At 48.7% G+C, this 19,990-nt stretch overlaps 1 protein-coding gene across 1 annotated transcript in view; it reads left to right on the plus strand.

Moving 5' to 3' along the window:
• The first annotated feature begins 5,877 nt into the window (after window positions 1-5,877).
• The window catches only part of LOC126252076 (probable cytochrome P450 4aa1), a 386,802-nt gene continuing 372,689 nt past the window's right edge, over window positions 5,878-19,990 (plus strand). Inside the window, exon 1 of the mRNA XM_049952928.1 lies at window positions 5,878-6,089. Coding sequence (XP_049808885.1) covers window positions 5,878-6,089 — 212 coding nt within the window. The remainder of the gene's footprint in view (window positions 6,090-19,990) is intronic.

A 19,990-nucleotide genomic window follows, 5' to 3' on the forward strand; every position in this document is an offset into this window, starting at 1 on the left:
ATGCGTTGTCCAGAGCATCTGACAACAGGGCAATCCCGCGGCCAATAGGAGCGCGTAGCGCCAAGTTCACGCAGTTTAGAGATTGTGTGTTGTCGACTATACAACATTAGTAATTTTCGTTCATACTGGCATCAGCCATCGAGGGTTAAAATATCGTGACACACTTTTTCTCCACCCTGTACATATACTGGGTGGTCCATTGGTCGTGACCGGGCCAAATATCTCACGAAATAAGCGTCAAACGAAAAAAATAAAAAGAACGAAACTTATCTAGCTTGAAGGGGGAAACCAGATGGCCCTATTGTTGGCCCGCTAGATGGCGCTGCCATAGGTCAAACGGATATCAACAGCGTTTTTTTTTAATAGGAATCCCCATTTTTTATTACATATTCGTGCAGTACGTAAAAAAATATGAATGTTTTATTTGGACTACTTCCTTCGCTTTGTGATGTACGGCGCTGCAATAGACACAAACATGTGGCTCACAATTTTAGACAAACAGTTGGTAACAGGTAGGTTTTTCAAATTAAAATACAGAACGTAGGTACGTTTGAACATTTTATTTCAGTTGTTCCAATGTGATACATGTACCTTTGTGAACTTATCATTTCTGAGAACGCATGCTGTTACAGCGTGATTACATGTAAATACCACATTAATGCAATAAATGCTCAAAATGATGTGCGTCAACCTCATGCATTTGGCAATATGTGTAAAGACATTCCTCTTAACAGCAAGTAGTTCGCCTTCCGTAATGTTCGCACACGCATTGACAATGCGCTGACGTACGTTGTCAGGCGTTGTCGGTGGATCACGATAGCAAATAGCCTTCAACTTTCCCCACAGAAGAAATCCGGGGACTTCAGATCCGGTGAACGTGCGGGCCATGGTATGGTACTTTTACGACCGATCCACCTGTCATGAAATATGCTATTCAATACCGCTTCAACCGCACGCGAGCTATGTGCCGGACATCCATCATGTTGGAAGTACATCGCCATTCTGGCATGCAGTGAAACATCTTGTAGTAACATCGGTAGAACATTGCGCAGGAAATCAGCATACATTTAGATTGCCATCGATAAAATGGAGGCCAATTATCCTTCCCCCCATAATGCCGCACCATACATTAACCCACCAAGGTCGCTGATGTTCCCACTTGTCGCAGCAATCGTGGATTTTCCGTTGCCCAATAGTTCATATTATGCCGGTTTACGTTACCGCTGTTGGTGAATTACGCTTCGTCGCTAAATAGAACGCGTGTAAAAAATCTGTCATCGTCCAATAATTTCTCTTATGCCCAGTGGCAGAACTGTACACGACATTCAAAGTCGTCCCCATGCAATTCCTGATGCATAGAAATATGGTATGGGTGCAATCGATGTAGATGTAGCATTCTCAACACCGACGTTTTTGAGATTCCCGATTCTCGCGCAATTTGTCTGCTACTGATGTGCGGATTAGCCGCGACAGCAGCTAAAACACCTACTTAGGCATCATCATTTGTTGCAGGTCGTGGTTGACGTTTCACATGTGGCTGAACACTTCCTGTTTCCTTAAATAACGTAACTATCCGGCCAACGGTCCGGACACTTGCATGATGTCGTCCAGGATACCGAGCAGCGTACATAGCACACGCCCGTAGGGCATTTTGATCACAATAGTCATACATCAACACCATATCGACCTTTTCCGCAATTGGTCAACGGTCCATATTCACATGGGTAATGTATCACGAAGCAAATACCGTCCCAATGGCGGAATGTTACGTGATACCAGGTACTCATACGTTTGTGGCTATTACAGCGCCATTTATCACAAAGCGAAAAAAGTATTCCAACTAAAACATTAATATTTCTTTACGTACTACACGAATTGGTAATAAAAATAGGGACTCCTATTTTTAAAAAAAAACGCAGTTGATATCCGTTTGACCTATGGCAGCACCATCTAGCGGGCCAACCATAGCGCCATCTGGTTTCCCCTTTCAAGCTAGACGAGTTTCGTCCTTTGTAGTTTTTTAGTTTGATGCTTATTTCGTGAGATATTTCGCCCGGTCACTATCAATGGACCACCCTGTATGTATGTATAGGGTGGAGAAAAATTGTGGCACAAAATTTCAACCCTGGGTAGCTAATACCAGTGGAAACCAAAATGTTACGTAGGTCGACAACGCACCATTTTTTAAACTACGGAAACTTGGCGCAACGCTCTCCGAGTGGCCGTGGGATTGCCCTGTTGCCGTTCGTTGGTTGACAGGCAGGCTATGCGTGTCGGTTCACACACACAAACGTCCCTCGCTCCGTCACTGCTCCAACGTGATACAACACACACGTGTCGAATAGGTTTTGCTGTTTGTCTCCACCTCCACGTCAGAGGCATTCACATCTAAGCTTTGCCTCTGAGCACACACACGTCACCTGCTATTTAGTCATACAGTAAGCACGGCGGCACAGTATTCGTTTGAAGAACAACAAGATATGGTTTTTGTTTATGGGCCAGCCGACGGTAATGCGCATGAAGCTCGACGGTTGTATGAGGAACGGTACCCAGCAAGACTCCACCCACACCCACAAACGTTTACAACAATCCACCGGCGACTTAGCGAAACAGACACCTTAGCGGGATATCGTGGTAATGCTGGAAGATCTCGAGCACGCCGGGATGCTGCATTTGAAGAGACTGTTCTCGAGCGCTTCGAGGAAGCAATTGCGACAAGTACTTGAGCGACTGGATACGACAATGGGGTCATTCACCTATTAGTATGGGAGGTTTTGAGGGATGACGGCCAGCATCCATTTAGTTTCCACCCTGCCCAAGATCTAAATCCTGTGGCGGACAATGAACAAAGGCTAGGGTTTTGCCGGTGGTTTCTGCGACTTGTTGCACGAGATCCCAATTTACCCGCCATTGTGTTGTTTACCGACGAGTGCACCTTCCCTCGGGATGGCCTTTACAACACTCGAAACGTTTATTCCTCACGTCATGTTCGTCCACGGACACCAGGAACGATTTTCGCTCAACATTTTGGCAGGCATTGTGGGTGACCAACTGATTGGGCCGGTCCGTTTACCTCCTCGACTTACCGGGGCGAATTACCTTCACTTTTTCCAAGAAACTCTACCCGCCCTGCTGGAAGAAGTTCCCCTGGACATGCGTAGGCATGTGGTTGCAGCATGATGCGGCGCCCGCACATAACAGTCGTGCTGTGCGCGGATATTTAAATGAACTCTTCGACGGCCGGCTAATTGGTGGAGGTGCTCATAGGACATGGCCACCGCGATCACCAGACCTCACGCCACCGGATTTTTTGCTGTGGGGACTCTCGCGTCAGAGGGTCGTCAGTTCGAGCACCTGCTTTAAGTAAACAATGCCCCAGCTGCGAAAAAGGCCCTTTTCATGGCCGACACAATTTGTAAAGGACTCTCTGTACGCGATCTAATAACTGTTGACGGGATTGTTCCCGGTACGTCTCAGCATGACAATACAACGCACGTGTCGGGACCACGGCGGATTCGCCCCTAGACCCCCAGAGTGGTAGCGCGCTACCAACGAGCGTGCGGGCCGGCTTCGATACATCGCGATCTCTGGCAGGCAGAGCATTGGCGGTCATGCGTTGTCCAGAGTAGCCGACAACAGGGCAATCCCGCGGCCAATAGGAGCGCGTGGCGCCAAGTTCCAGTAGTGCAGAGATTTGTACGTCGTCGACTACACAACATAAGTAATTTTGGTTCCAACTGGCATCAGCCATGAAGGGTTAAGTTTTTCCTTACGTTTTTCTTCCCCCTACATATATATACACAGAGTGGTCCATTGATAGCGACTGGGCCAAATGTCTCACGAAATAAGCGTCAAACGAAAAAACTACAAAGAACGAAACTTGTCTAGCTTGAAGGGGGAAATCAGATGGCCCTATGGTTGGCCCGCTAGATGGCGCTACCATAGGTTCAACGGATATCAACAGCGTTTTTTAAATAGGAACCCCCATTTTTTATTACATATTCGTGTAGTACGTAAAAAAATATCAATGTTTTATTTGGACTACGTTTTTCGCTTTGTGATAGATGGTGCTGTAACAGTCACAAACTTATGGCTCACAATTTTAGACGAACAGTTGGTAATAGGTAGGTTTTTCAAATTAAAATACAGAACGTAGGTACGTTTGAACATTTTATTTCAGTTGTTCCAATGTGATACACGTACCTTTGTGAACTTATCATTTCTTAGAACGCATGCTGTTACAGCGTGATTACCTGTAAATACCACATTAATGCAATAAATGCTCAAAATGATGTCCGTCAACCTCGATGTATGTGGCAATGTGTGTAACGACATTCCTCTCAACAGCGAGTAGCTCGCCTTCCGTAATGTCCGCACATGCATTGACAGTGGAGTGACGTATGTTGTCAGGCGTTGTCGGTGGATCACGATAGCAAATAGCCTTCAACTTTCCCCACAGAAAGAAATCCGTGGACGTCAGATCCGGTGAACGTGCGGGTCATGGTATGGTACTTTTACGACCAATCCACCTGTCATGAAATATGCTATTCAATACCGCTTCAACCGCACGTGAGCTATGTGCCGGACATCCATCATGTTGGAAGTACATCGCCATTCTGGCATGCAGTGAAACATCTTGTAGTAACATCGGTAGAACATTACGTAGGAAATAAGCACACATTGCACCATTTAGATTGCCATCGATAAAATTTGGGCCAATTATCCGTCCTCCCATTATGCCGCGTCATACTTCAACCCGCAAAGGTCGCTGATGTTCCACTTGTCGCAGCCATCGTGGATTTACCGTTGCCCAATAGTGCATATTATGCCGTTTTACGTTACCGCTTTTGGTGAATTACCCCAAACCATACCTGTCGGTCGTTCTAACATATTACAACCCCTGAGCTCGTGGGGTTGTAACACATTACGGTAACAGAAATTATTCTACGGAATAGGAGTTGTCATGGAGAAATTTTCTCAGTTTGTTATCAAATTTTACTCTCTGTCATACATTTTCTCTCACTGGCAAAGTGATCAATAATCTTTGCTCCAGCATTGTACACCCCTTTTCGTTCTGAAGGCAACCTTAATGTGGAGTAGTGAAAGTCATTTTCCCTTCCAGTATTGTGATTATGCAACTCACTGAGGTACATAATTTATTCACGAAGGAATAAATATACTGTAAAGCGGTAGTCAGATGCTCAACTCCTTAGACAGATATTTATAAGATGATCGTTGGTGAGCACCACATATTATTCTTACAGCGCGTTTTTGCGCAATGGAGACGTTCTTTCTTACGGATGGGTTACCCCAGAACATTATAAATCCCCAAGATTTGCAATAATATTATTCTAAGCGCAAATGTGGCTGAACTAAGTTGTTTTAGGAGTTCCAAGGTTTTTTTTTTTTCAATGTTAAATATAAATGAGACCAACAAAAATAAGTGCTCATACTTCGTATATGTTTTTCATGCCTTGTTTATCTTTCCCTGGAATAAATTTGAAGTCTTAACAATGAAAATTGTCATTGTTATCTAGCTTTCTCCTTAGCTCCCCAATTGTATCCAACTTCTCCTAACGCGAGGACGGCAGTCTTGTTTAATGAAAGAGAATACTAACTGCGTGCAGTTAACTTTCCGCATCTCGTTCCGACACGCTACTGATGGAATTTCCCTCGGCTTCGCACTGCATGAAGAAGTGGCCTTGTGGCTACTGCTGACAGCGTCCCACGTGTTGCGTGAGCGACCCAAACGAGCGCGTGCCGCCGCAGCCTAAGGCAGTTCTTCAGCAGGCGGGTTCTGGAGAAACTAGTATACCTGGTTTGAGCGGCGTATATATACAGGTCGGAGGAGTGGGGCGGCTCTCCAGTCAGTGAAACATGCCTGTGCCTTTGGCTGTGTGCGCGGCCTTGGCGTCGCTGTGTTCCGGAGTGCTGGTACTCGCTGCCTGGCTGTGGATGACACGACCGCGGACGTCGATCCCAGGACCTCCGACACTGCCTCTGCTCGGAAACGCTACGTTATTCTACAAACTGCCCGTGCTGTTGGACCGACTCGGAGACTTAAAGCATCGTTATGGAGACATCTTCAGGTAAGTCAAAGCGCAAACTCAAGTTCTGAGAACTCAGACCCATCTATTACGATAACAACTATTATTATTTTTATGCCCAAACGCGTGTCAGTACATTTGCGCCTCATCGGTGGGTATTCTTATTGCGGTCGGTCAAATACACTACTGGCCATTAAAATTTCTACACCACGAAGATGACGTGCTACAGACGCTAAATTTAACCGACAGGAAGAAGATGCTGTGATATGCAAATGATTAGCTTTTCAGAGCATTCACACAAGGTTGGCGCCGGTGGCGACACCTAAAACGTGCTGACATGAGGAAAATTTCTAACCTATTTCTCATACACAAACACCAGTTGACCGACGTTGCATGGTGAAACGTTGTTGTGATGCCTCGTGTAAGGAGGAGAAATGCCTACCATCACGTTTCCGACTTCGAGAAAGGTCGGATTGTAGCCTATCGCGATTGCGGTTTATCGTATCGCGACATTTCTGCTCACGTTGGTCGAATCCAATGACTGTTAGCAGAATATGGAATCGGTGGGTTCAGGAGGGTAATACGGAACGCCGTGCTGGATCCCAACGGCCTCGTATCACTAGCAGTCGAGATGACAACCATCTTATCCGCATGGCTGTAACGGATCGTGCAGCCACGTCTCGATCCCTGAGTCAACAGATGGGGACGTTTGCAAGACAACAACCATCTGCACGAACAGTTCGACGACGTTACAGCAGCATGGACTATCAGCTCGGAGACCGTGGTTGCGGTTACCCTCGACGCTGCATCACAGACAGGAGCGCCTGCGATGGTCTACTCAACGACGAACCTGGGTGCACGAATGCCAAAACGTCATTTTTTCGGATGAATCTAGGTTCTGTTTACAGCATCATGATGGTCGCATCCGTGTTTGGCGACATCGCGGTGAACGCACATTGGAAGCGTGTATTCGTCATCGCCATACTGGCGTATCACCCGGCGTGATGGTATGGGGTTACACGTCTCGGCTCATGTTCGCATTGACGACACTTCGAACAGTTGACGTTACATTTCAGATGTGTTACGACCCGTGGCTCTACCCTTCATTGGATCCCTGCGAAACCCTACATTTCAGCAGGATAATACACGACCGCATGTTGCAGGTCCTGTACGGGTCTTTCTGGATACGGAAAATGTTCGACTGCTGCCCTCGCCAGCACATTCTCGAGATCTCTCACCAACTGAAAACGTCTGGTCAATAGTGGCAGAGCAACTGGCTCGTCACAATACGCCAGTCACTACTCTTGATTAACTGTGGTATCGTGTTGAAGCTCCATGGGCAGCTGTACCTGTACACGCCATCCAAGCTCTGTTTGACTCAATGTCGAGGTGTATCAAGGCCGTTATTACGGCCAGAGGTGGTTGTTCTGGGTACTGATTTCTCAGGATCTATGCACATGTCAGTTCTAGTATAATATATTTGTCCAATGAATAGCTGTTTATCATCTGCATTTGTTCTTGGTGTAGCAATTTTAATGGCCAGTAGTGTACTAACATGTTGTAAGTAACGAAAGGTAAATCTAAAATCGTTTTAAGTCTTTTGCGAGTCTTATATTGTTCCGTGGATTATTAGATAGCGCAATACCATTGTTTCATTATTCCTTGGCTTGCCACCTTCAACGAAATTATGTTACACTGAAGAGACAGACCGGTTCGAGTCCTCCCTCGGGCATGAGTCTGTGTTTGACCTTAGGATAATTTAGGCTAAGTAAAGGTTAGGGACTGATGACCTTAGCAGTTAAGTCCCATAATATTTCACACACATTTGAACATTTTTTTGAAGAGACAAAAGTCATGGGATACATCCTCATATCATGTCAGACCTCCTTCTAAGTGACCTAGGTCGCCAACTCGAGGTGGCTGGGCTCAACAGGTCTTCGGAAATATTGAATCATCCTGCCTGTTCAGCTGCCCACATTTGCGGAGGCGTGGCCGGTGCAGGGTTTTCTGTACTTGTAACCCTCCTACCTCTCCGGCTAATGAGGCGGGTACCTAAAGTCCCTAATCTGTGGGGAAAAGGCATCTACTCCGAAGAATAATGGAAAAACGACAGAATTAGATGAAAAAAATTGTTCAAATGGCTCTAAGCACTATGGGACTTAACATCTGAGGTCATCAGTCCCCTAGAATTTAGAACTACTTAAACCTAACTAACCTAAGGACATCACACACATCCATGCCCGAGGCAGGATTCGAACCTGCGACCGTAGCAGCAGCGCGGTTTCGGACTGAAGCTTTTGCAACATTCTATTTCTGACACTATTCACACGACAGCCAAAGATTTCAATAATAGGTAATTGTCCCAATGTTCACTTCATTTACAGTTCATTTTCCAATTATCTCGGTTCTTACAAATGAATAGGATGGTTACTACTTGGATAACGACTTAGGGAAATTATTACGTGACAACATGCACAATAACAATGTTATTTAAGCAATAAAATTGTAACTACGCTGGTCAGCGTATTATACTTCTAGTTATAAAAATTCTAGATCTTACTTCACTTTATGATGTCATTGGTTTGTCGAGCGGTTTCATTTAGCTGTAAAATAGGGCACAGGTTGATTTTCGTGCCATACCATTGCCGACAAGAAGGGCCCATAGTACTCTTGATGTTATGTGAATTACTCTTGCTGCAACCGACCGCGGTGGCCGAGCGGTTCTAGGCGCTTTAGTCCGGAACCACGCGGCTGCTGCGGTCGCATGTTCCAATCCTGCCTCGGGCATGGATGTGTGTGACGTCCTTAGGTTGAAACTTCCTGGCAGATTAAAACTGTGTGCCCGACCGAGACTCGAACTCGGGACCTTTGCCTTTCGCGGGCAAGTGCTCTACCAACTGAGCTACCGAAGCACGACTCACGCCCGGTACTCACAGCTTTACTTCTGCCAGTACCTCGTCTCCTACCTTCCAAACTTTACAGAAGCTCTCCTGCGAACCTTGCAGAACTAGCACTCCTGAAAGAAAGGATATTGCGGAGACATGGCTTAGCCACAGCCTGGGGGATGTTTCCAGAATGAGATTTTCACCCTGCAGCGGAGTGTGCGCTGATATGAAACTTCCTGGCAGATTAAAACTGTGTGCCCGACCGAGACTCGAACTCGGGACCTTTGCCTTTCGCGGGCAAGTGCTCTACCAACTGAGCTACCGAAGCACGACTCACGCCCGGTACTCACAGCTTTACTTCTGCCAGTACCTCGTCTCCTACCTTCCAAACTTTACAGAAGCTCTCCTGCGAACCTTGCAGAACTAGCACTCCTGAAAGAAAGGATATTGCGGAGACATGGCTTAGCCACAGCCTGGGGGATGTTTCCAGAATGAGATTTTCACCCTGCAGCGGAGTGTGCGCTGATATGAAACTTCCTGGCAGATTAAAACTGTGTGCCCGACCGAGACTCGAACTCGGGACCTTTGCCTTTCGCGGGCAAGTGCTCTACCAACTGAGCTACCGAAGCACGACTCACGCCCGGTACTCACAGCTTTACTTCTGCCAGTACCTCGTCTCCTACCTTCCAAACTTTACAGAAGCTCTCCTGCGAACCTTGCAGAACTAGCACTCCTGAAAGAAAGGATATTGCGGAGACATGGCTTAGCCACAGCCTGGGGGATGTTTCCAGAATGAGATTTTCACCCTGCAGCGGAGTGTGCGCTGATATGAAACTTCCTGGCAGATTAAAACTGTGTGCCCGACCGAGACTCGAACTCGGGACCTTTGCCTTTCGCGGGCAAGTGCTCTACCAACTGAGCTACCGAAGCACGACTCACGCCCGGTACTCACAGCTTTACTTCTGCCAGTACCTCGTCTCCTACCTTCCAAACTTTACAGAAGCTCTCCTGCGAACCTTGCAGAACTAGCACTCCTGAAAGAAAGGATATTGCGGAGACATGGCTTAGCCACAGCCTGGGGGATGTTTCCAGAATGAGATTTTCACCCTGCAGCGGAGTGTGCGCTGATATGAAACTTCCTGGCAGATTAAAACTGTGTGCCCGACCGAGACTCGAACTCGGGACCTTTGCCTTTCGCGGGCAAGTGCTCTACCAACTGAGCTACCGAAGCACGACTCACGCCCGGTACTCACAGCTTTACTTCTGCCAGTACCTCGTCTCCTACCTTCCAAACTTTACAGAAGCTCTCCTGCGAACCTTGCAGAACTAGCACTCCTGAAAGAAAGGATATTGCGGAGACATGGCTTAGCCACAGCCTGGGGGATGTTTCCAGAATGAGATTTTCACCCTGCAGCGGAGTGTGCGCTGATATGAAACTTCCTGGCAGATTAAAACTGTGTGCCCGACCGAGACTCGAACTCGGGACCTTTGCCTTTCGCGGGCAAGTGCTCTACCAACTGAGCTACCGAAGCACGACTCACGCCCGGTACTCACAGCTTTACTTCTGCCAGTACCTCGTCTCCTACCTTCCAAACTTTACAGAAGCTCTCCTGCGAACCTTGCAGAACTAGCACTCCTGAAAGAAAGGATATTGCGGAGACATGGCTTAGCCACAGCCTGGGGGATGTTTCCAGAATGAGATTTTCACCCTGCAGCGGAGTGTGCGCTGATATGAAACTTCCTGGCAGATTAAAACTGTGTGCCCGACCGAGACTCGAACTCGGGACCTTTGCCTTTCGCGGGCAAGTGCTCTACCAACTGAGCTACCGAAGCACGACTCACGCCCGGTACTCACAGCTTTACTTCTGCCAGTACCTCGTCTCCTACCTTCCAAACTTTACAGAAGCTCTCCTGCGAACCTTGCAGAACTAGCACTCCTGAAAGAAAGGATATTGCGGAGACATGGCTTAGCCACAGCCTGGGGGATGTTTCCAGAATGAGATTTTCACCCTGCAGCGGAGTGTGCGCTGATATGAAACTTCCTGGCAGATTAAAACTGTGTGCCCGACCGAGACTCGAACTCGGGACCTTTGCCTTTCGCGGGCAAGTGCTCTACCAACTGAGCTACCGAAGCACGACTCACGCCCGGTACTCACAGCTTTACTTCTGCCAGTACCTCGTCTCCTACCTTCCAAACTTTACAGAAGCTCTCCTGCGAACCTTGCAGAACTAGCACTCCTGAAAGAAAGGATATTGCGGAGACATGGCTTAGCCACAGCCTGGGGGATGTTTCCAGAATGAGATTTTCACCCTGCAGCGGAGTGTGCGCTGATATGAAACTTCCTGGCAGATTAAAACTGTGTGCCCGACCGAGACTCGAACTCGGGACCTTTGCCTTTCGCGGGCAAGTGCTCTACCAACTGAGCTACCGAAGCACGACTCACGCCCGGTACTCACAGCTTTACTTCTGCCAGTACCTCGTCTCCTACCTTCCAAACTTTACAGAAGCTCTCCTGCGAACCTTGCAGAACTAGCACTCCTGAAAGAAAGGATATTGCGGAGACATGGCTTAGCCACAGCGTGGGGGATGTTTCCAGAATGAGATTTTCACCCTGCAGCGGAGTGTGCGCTGATATGAAACTTCCTGGCAGATTAAAACTGTGTGCCCGACCGAGACTCGAACTCGGGACCTTTGCCTTTCGCGGGCAAGTGCTCTACCAACTGAGCTACCGAAGCACGACTCACGCCCGGTACTCACAGCTTTACTTCTGCCAGTACCTCGTCTCCTACCTTCCAAACTTTACAGAAGCTCTCCTGCGAACCTTGCAGAACTAGCACTCCTGAAAGAAAGGATATTGCGGAGACATGGCTTAGCCACAGCCTGGGGGATGTTTCCAGAATGAGATTTTCACCCTGCAGCGGAGTGTGCGCTGATATGAAACTTCCTGGCAGATTAAAACTGTGTGCCCGACCGAGACTCGAACTCGGGACCTTTGCCTTTCGCGGGCAAGTGCTCTACCAACTGAGCTACCGAAGCACGACTCACGCCCGGTACTCACAGCTTTACTTCTGCCAGTACCTCGTCTCCTACCTTCCAAACTTTACAGAAGCTCTCCTGCGAACCTTGCAGAACTAGCACTCCTGAAAGAAAGGATATTGCGGAGACATGGCTTAGCCACAGCCTGGGGGATGTTTCCAGAATGAGATTTTCACCCTGCAGCGGAGTGTGCGCTGATATGAAACTTCCTGGCAGATTAAAACTGTGTGCCCGACCGAGACTCGAACTCGGGACCTTTGCCTTTCGCGGGCAAGTGCTCTACCAACTGAGCTACCGAAGCACGACTCACGCCCGGTACTCACAGCTTTACTTCTGCCAGTACCTCGTCTCCTACCTTCCAAACTTTACAGAAGCTCTCCTGCGAACCTTGCAGAACTAGCACTCCTGAAAGAAAGGATATTGCGGAGACATGGCTTAGCCACAGCCTGGGGGATGTTTCCAGAATGAGATTTTCACCCTGCAGCGGAGTGTGCGCTGATATGAAACTTCCTGGCAGATTAAAACTGTGTGCCCGACCGAGACTCGAACTCGGGACCTTTGCCTTTCGCGGGCAAGTGCTCTACCAACTGAGCTACCGAAGCACGACTCACGCCCGGTACTCACAGCTTTACTTCTGCCAGTACCTCGTCTCCTACCTTCCAAACTTTACAGAAGCTCTCCTGCGAACCTTGCAGAACTAGCACTCCTGAAAGAAAGGATATTGCGGAGACATGGCTTAGCCACAGCCTGGGGGATGTTTCCAGAATGAGATTTTCACCCTGCAGCGGAGTGTGCGCTGATATGAAACTTCCTGGCAGATTAAAACTGTGTGCCCGACCGAGACTCGAACTCGGGACCTTTGCCTTTCGCGGGCAAGTGCTCTACCAACTGAGCTACCGAAGCACGACTCACGCCCGGTACTCACAGCTTTACTTCTGCCAGTACCTCGTCTCCTACCTTCCAAACTTTACAGAAGCTCTCCTGCGAACCTTGCAGAACTAGCACTCCTGAAAGAAAGGATATTGCGGAGACATGGCTTAGCCACAGCGTGGGGGATGTTTCCAGAATGAGATTTTCACCCTGCAGCGGAGTGTGCGCTGATATGAAACTTCCTGGCAGATTAAAACTGTGTGCCCGACCGAGACTCGAACTCGGGACCTTTGCCTTTCGCGGGCAAGTGCTCTACCAACTGAGCTACCGAAGCACGACTCACGCCCGGTACTCACAGCTTTACTTCTGCCAGTACCTCGTCTCCTACCTTCCAAACTTTACAGAAGCTCTCCTGCGAACCTTGCAGAACTAGCACTCCTGAAAGAAAGGATATTGCGGAGACATGGCTTAGCCACAGCCTGGGGGATGTTTCCAGAATGAGATTTTCACCCTGCAGCGGAGTGTGCGCTGATATGAAACTTCCTGGCAGATTAAAACTGTGTGCCCGACCGAGACTCGAACTCGGGACCTTTGCCTTTCGCGGGCAAGTGCTCTACCAACTGAGCTACCGAAGCACGACTCACGCCCGGTACTCACAGCTTTACTTCTGCCAGTACCTCGTCTCCTACCTTCCAAACTTTACAGAAGCTCTCCTGCGAACCTTGCAGAACTAGCACTCCTGAAAGAAAGGATATTGCGGAGACATGGCTTAGCCACAGCCTGGGGGATGTTTCCAGAATGAGATTTTCACCCTGCAGCGGAGTGTGCGCTGATATGAAACTTCCTGGCAGATTAAAACTGTGTGCCCGACCGAGACTCGAACTCGGGACCTTTGCCTTTCGCGGGCAAGTGCTCTACCAACTGAGCTACCGAAGCACGACTCACGCCCGGTACTCACAGCTTTACTTCTGCCAGTACCTCGTCTCCTACCTTCCAAACTTTACAGAAGCTCTCCTGCGAACCTTGCAGAACTAGCACTCCTGAAAGAAAGGATATTGCGGAGACATGGCTTAGCCACAGCCTGGGGGATGTTTCCAGAATGAGATTTTCACCCTGCAGCGGAGTGTGCGCTGATATGAAACTTCCTGGCAGATTAAAACTGTGTGCCCGACCGAGACTCGAACTCGGGACCTTTGCCTTTCGCGGGCAAGTGCTCTACCAACTGAGCTACCGAAGCACGACTCACGCCCGGTACTCACAGCTTTACTTCTGCCAGTACCTCGTCTCCTACCTTCCAAACTTTACAGAAGCTCTCCTGCGAACCTTGCAGAACTAGCACTCCTGAAAGAAAGGATATTGCGGAGACATGGCTTAGCCACAGCCTGGGGGATGTTTCCAGAATGAGATTTTCACCCTGCAGCGGAGTGTGCGCTGATATGAAACTTCCTGGCAGATTAAAACTGTGTGCCCGACCGAGACTCGAACTCGGGACCTTTGCCTTTCGCGGGCAAGTGCTCTACCAACTGAGCTACCGAAGCACGACTCACGCCCGGTACTCACAGCTTTACTTCTGCCAGTACCTCGTCTCCTACCTTCCAAACTTTACAGAAGCTCTCCTGCGAACCTTGCAGAACTAGCACTCCTGAAAGAAAGGATATTGCGGAGACATGGCTTAGCCACAGCCTGGGGGATGTTTCCAGAATGAGATTTTCACCCTGCAGCGGAGTGTGCGCTGATATGAAACTTCCTGGCAGATTAAAACTGTGTGCCCGACCGAGACTCGAACTCGGGACCTTTGCCTTTCGCGGGCAAGTGCTCTACCAACTGAGCTACCGAAGCACGACTCACGCCCGGTACTCACAGCTTTACTTCTGCCAGTACCTCGTCTCCTACCTTCCAAACTTTACAGAAGCTCTCCTGCGAACCTTGCAGAACTAGCACTCCTGAAAGAAAGGATATTGCGGAGACATGGCTTAGCCACAGCCTGGGGGATGTTTCCAGAATGAGATTTTCACCCTGCAGCGGAGTGTGCGCTGATATGAAACTTCCTGGCAGGAAGTTTCATATCAGCGCACACTCCGCTGCAGGGTGAAAATCTCATTCTGGAAACATCCCCCAGGCTGTGGCTAAGCCATGTCTCCGCAATATCCTTTCTTTCAGGAGTGCTAGTTCTGCAAGGTTCGCAGGAGAGCTTCTGTAAAGTTTGGAAGGTAGGAGACGAGGTACTGGCAGAAGTAAAGCTGTGAGTACCGGGCGTGAGTCGTGCTTCGGTAGCTCAGTTGGTAGAGCACTTGCCCGCGAAAGGCAAAGGTCCCGAGTTCGAGTCTCGGTCGGGCACACAGTTTTAATCTGCCAGGAAGTTTCATATCAGCGCACACTCCGCTGCAGGGTGAAAATCTCATTCTGGAAACATCCCCCAGGCTGTGGCTAAGCCATGTCTCCGCAATATCCTTTCTTTCAGGAGTGCTAGTTCTGCAAGGTTCGCAGGAGAGCTTCTGTAAAGTTTGGAAGGTAGGAGACGAGGTACTGGCAGAAGTAAAGCTGTGAGTACCGGGCGTGAGTCGTGCTTCGGTAGCTCAGTTGGTAGAGCACTTGCCCGCGAAAGGCAAAGGTCCCGAGTTCGAGTCTCGGTCGGGCACACAGTTTTAATCTGCCAGGAAGTTTCATATCAGCGCACACTCCGCTGCAGGGTGAAAATCTCATTCACGTCCTTAGGTTAGTTAGGTTTAAGTACTAATTTCTAGGGGACTGATGACCTCAGCTGTTAAGTCCCATAATGCTTAGAGCCATTTGAACCATTTTGAACTCATGCTGCATTTGTACTGTGCCCAATGAGTTCCATACACATAGCTTGCCCGTATTAAACATACCCCAAAACAGCCATTTCAGTTTTCACTGCTCCGCACATGGGAAACAGACTTTTTATCTCCGCACTTTTGCACAGCCACACAGGCGAATACACACAACCAACGACAACAATCGTCTCCTAGCGACTCCAAAGTACTACTTTTTTTGGCGCGCTCTCACGCCCAGCGATAATGTATTTACAATTTATTATACTTTTTGACAATAGCTTTTCCCTGACTAGTTCAGCGTGTCTACTTACAAAAGGTTAATATTCCATGTGTACTCTCTTTCTTACATAACAAATGGCATTTATAACTTGACAACATATTTACAAGAATAATATTCAGCTCAACTAATAAACCAATGTCTGTAAAACACGTAGAAAATGTATGATCATCCGCAGAGTGACTGACCTCCCGATTATCTCCCATAAACGTTCGAAGGGGTTGATGTCGGGCGATCTGGGTGTCCAAGTGATTCGCTCGAACTGTCCAGAATGTTCTTCAAATGAGTCGTGACCAACTGTGGTCCCGTGACATGATGCACTGTCATTCATAAAAGTTCCATCATTGTTTGCTGAAAATGGGTCCTGAGTCACACTATAACCCTACCATCAGCTCTTACAGACTGAAATCGTGACTTATCTGACCACACCACGATTTCACGATTTTACACTCGTCTAGGGTCCGACTGATACGGTCACGAGCCCAGGGGAGGTGCTGCAAGCTATGTCACGCTGTTAGCAAAGGCACTCGCGTCGGTCGTCTTCTGCCATAGCCCATCAACGCCAAATTTCGCCGCACTGTCCTATCGGATACCTCTTTCGGACGGCCCACTTTGATTTATATGGTTATTTCACGCAGTGTTGCTTGTCTGTTACCACTGGAAACTCTAGGCAAACGCCGTCGGCCACCGCGCTGTACATTGTGAGAGGTAATTCCTGAAATTTGATATTCTCGGCACACTATTGATACTGTGGATCTCGGAATATTGAATTTCCTAATGATTTCTGAAATGGAATGTCCAGTTCCAACTACCATTCAGCGTTCAAAGTCTGTTGATTTCCATCGTGCAACCATAATCACTTCGGAAACCTTTTCACATGAAGCAGCTGAGTACAAGTGACAGGTCCGCCATTACACTGCCCTTTAATACCTTGTGTAGTTGATACTGTATATGTGCATATCACTATCCCATGACTTTTGTCGCCTCAGAGTATTGTGAAGTTAGGTGACGAGCAAATCAGTAATTTCATCGAAAAACGTATTGTTCATGCGTGTAAATATTTCGCGACCTAGTTTAGCAATCTCCGGCAGGCAAAGCATTCGCGGTCATGCGTTGTTCAGAGCATCCGACATCAGGGCAATCCCGGGGCCAATAGGAGCTAACGCTATGGATGGGAAATCGGGATGTATCCAAGCCGGCCCGCACACTCGGTGGTAGGCCCCCAGAGTGTAAGGCTGCTAATCTCCAAACAGTTGTAGTGAGGTATGTAGGATGTTAGCAGGGGACCTGTGAGCAAAAGCAAAATTCGAAGTGTATCATGTGGCTGGAAACTGTTAGTGGAGGAAGAGTTCTCAATCACTGGCTAATACACTCCTGGAAATGGAAAAAAGAACACATTGACACCGGTGTGTCAGACCCACTTGCTCCGGACACTGCGAGAGGGCTGTACAAGCAATGATCACACGCACGGCACAGCGGACACACCAGGAACCGCGGTGTTGGCCATCGAATGGCGCTAGCTGCGCAGCATTTGTGCACCGCCGCCGTCAGTGTCAGCCAGTTTGCCGTGGCATACGGAGCTCCATCGCAGTCTTTAACACTGGTAGCATGCCGCGACAGCGTGGACGTGAACCGTATGTGCAGTTGACGGACTTTGAGCGAGGGCGTATAGTGGGCATGCGGCAGGCCGGGTGGACGTACTGCCGAATTGCTCAACACGTGGGGCGTGAGGTCTCCACAGTACATCGATGTTGTCGCCAGTGGTCGGCGGAAGGTGCACGTGCTCGTCGACCTGGGACCGGACCGCAGCGACGCACGGATGCACGCCAAGACCGTAGGATCCTACGCAGTGCCGTAGGGGACCGCACCGCCACTTCCCAGCAAATTAGGGACACTGTTGCTCCTGGGGTATCGGCGAGGACCATTCGCAACCGTCTCCATGAAGCTGGGCTACGGTCCCGCACACCGTTAGGCCGTCTTCCGCTCACGCCCCAACATCGTGCAGCCCGCCTCCAGTGGTGTCGCGACAGGCGTGAATGGAGGGACGAATCGAGACGTGTCGTCTTCAGCGATGAGAGTCGCTTCTGCCTTGGTGCCAATGATGGTCGTATGCGTGTTTGGCGCCGTGCAGGTGAGCGCCACAATCAGGACTGCATACGACCGAGGCACACAGGGCCAACACCCGGCATCATGGTGTGGGGAGCGATCTCCTACACTGGCCGTACACCACTGGTGATCGTCGAGGGGACACTGAATAGTGCACGGTACATCCAAACCGTCATCGAACCCATCGTTCTACCATTCCTAGACCGGCAAGGGAACTTGCTGTTCCAACAGGACAATGCACGTCCGCATGTATCCCGTGCCACCCAACGTGCTCTAGAAGGTGTAAGTCAACTACCCTGGCCAGCAAGATCTCCGGATCTGTCCCCCATTGAGCATGTTTGGGACTGGATGAAGCGTCGTCTCACGCGGTCTGCACGTCCAGCACGAACGCTGGTCCAACTGAGGCGCCAGGTGGAAATGGCATGGCAAGCCGTTCCACAGGACTACATCCAGCATCTCTACGATCGTCTCCATGGGAGAATAGCAGCCTGCATTGCTGCGAAAGGTGGATATACACTGTACTAGTGCCGACATTGTGCATGCTCTGTTGCCTGTGTCTATGTGCCTGTGGTTCTGTCAGTGTGATCATGTGATGTATCTGACCCCAGGAATGTGTCAATAAAGTTTCCCCTTCCTGGGACAATGAATTCACGGTGTTCTTATTTCAATTTCCAGGAGTGTATTAAGTGTCAGAAAGTGACTATAGAGGAAAGGAAACGTTCAAACAATTGCAATATAATGAAACAAATATTACAGTTAAATATGCAGGTCTCAAGTACCGTTCGTGACAGAATTTTAATAGCAGCATTCATTCCAATCGTATGGTACCGTAGGTTTTAGTACACATCGCTGAACTGGTACAGAGATGTCAATAGCGTGGTAGCAGGAAATACGGCCTCAGAAACAGCGAGCGAGGTGCACCATGGGCCGAGAGTCAACAACTGGAGTAAATGGAGAAGCAATTCCTAGGCAGTAGCTAAAGTGAAGAGACAAAAATAACTACAGAGAAAGGAAACGGGGGCATCGTTGTATACTTTTGTTACAGCGGAATAACTTGGTCAGAAATACTCTTCATGAAGTAAATATAACTAGCGACATTCACATACGTTTTATGAAATAATTACAATAGGTTTGACTACCTGACCGTGAATGTCTAAAAGTGCTTATTAATTGTAAACACTACTTGCAGAGTCCGCGCTGGATACGGTGGCCGATGCCCAGTAACCAACTTGCGTCCAAAGCGCTGGGCGAGTTCATTCGTTTGTTCGGAAGGGGAGGCCGCCACTGCCAGCTTTCGGCGACGACGAAATTGAGGCCCACGCCCGGCAATCTTTCTCAACCGCTTTTACAGAAACTATTCGTTACAAAAATTTCATTTTTGCTGTACTTGTAGCTTTATATGTGAGGTTCATTAGGATGTGCCCATCATTTCGTTGATAGTCATAGTGTAACATCATAGATTAAGGGTCGACCTGCGACAGCAATCGCACAACTTGCGTACGGGCCACTAGACGCCGCCGCGAGCGCTAAGAGTGCATTGCGACAGCAGGCGCGCGTGTTGCGTAAAAGGGCCACGAGGTGCCGCGACGAGCGCAACCGTATGTACGAGGTGTGGCTAGAAAAAAACCGGACTAGTACTGGTGAAACAATAAAACGAATGCAATAAGGCTGAAAGTCGCGTGGCCTGTCACGTGACTCTCGCTCCGCCTACTGCTCGAGTTTCATCTGCCTCCTGCACTCAGTCTGACCGTGGCGTCTGTTTTAAGTAGTTGACGTTTTGTCTGTGCGTCGGAAAATGTTGAGTGTACAGAAAGAACAGCGTGTTAACATCAAATTTTGTTTCAAACTAGGAAAATCTGCAAGTGAAACGTTTGTAATGTTACAACAAGTGTACGGCGATGATTGTTTATCGCGAACACAAGTGTTTGAGTGGTTTAAACGATGTAAAGATGGCCGCGAAGACACCAGTGATG

This window comes from Schistocerca nitens, chromosome 4 (genome assembly GCF_023898315.1).
Source record: "Schistocerca nitens isolate TAMUIC-IGC-003100 chromosome 4, iqSchNite1.1, whole genome shotgun sequence".
NCBI lineage: Eukaryota > Metazoa > Arthropoda > Insecta > Orthoptera > Acrididae > Schistocerca > Schistocerca nitens.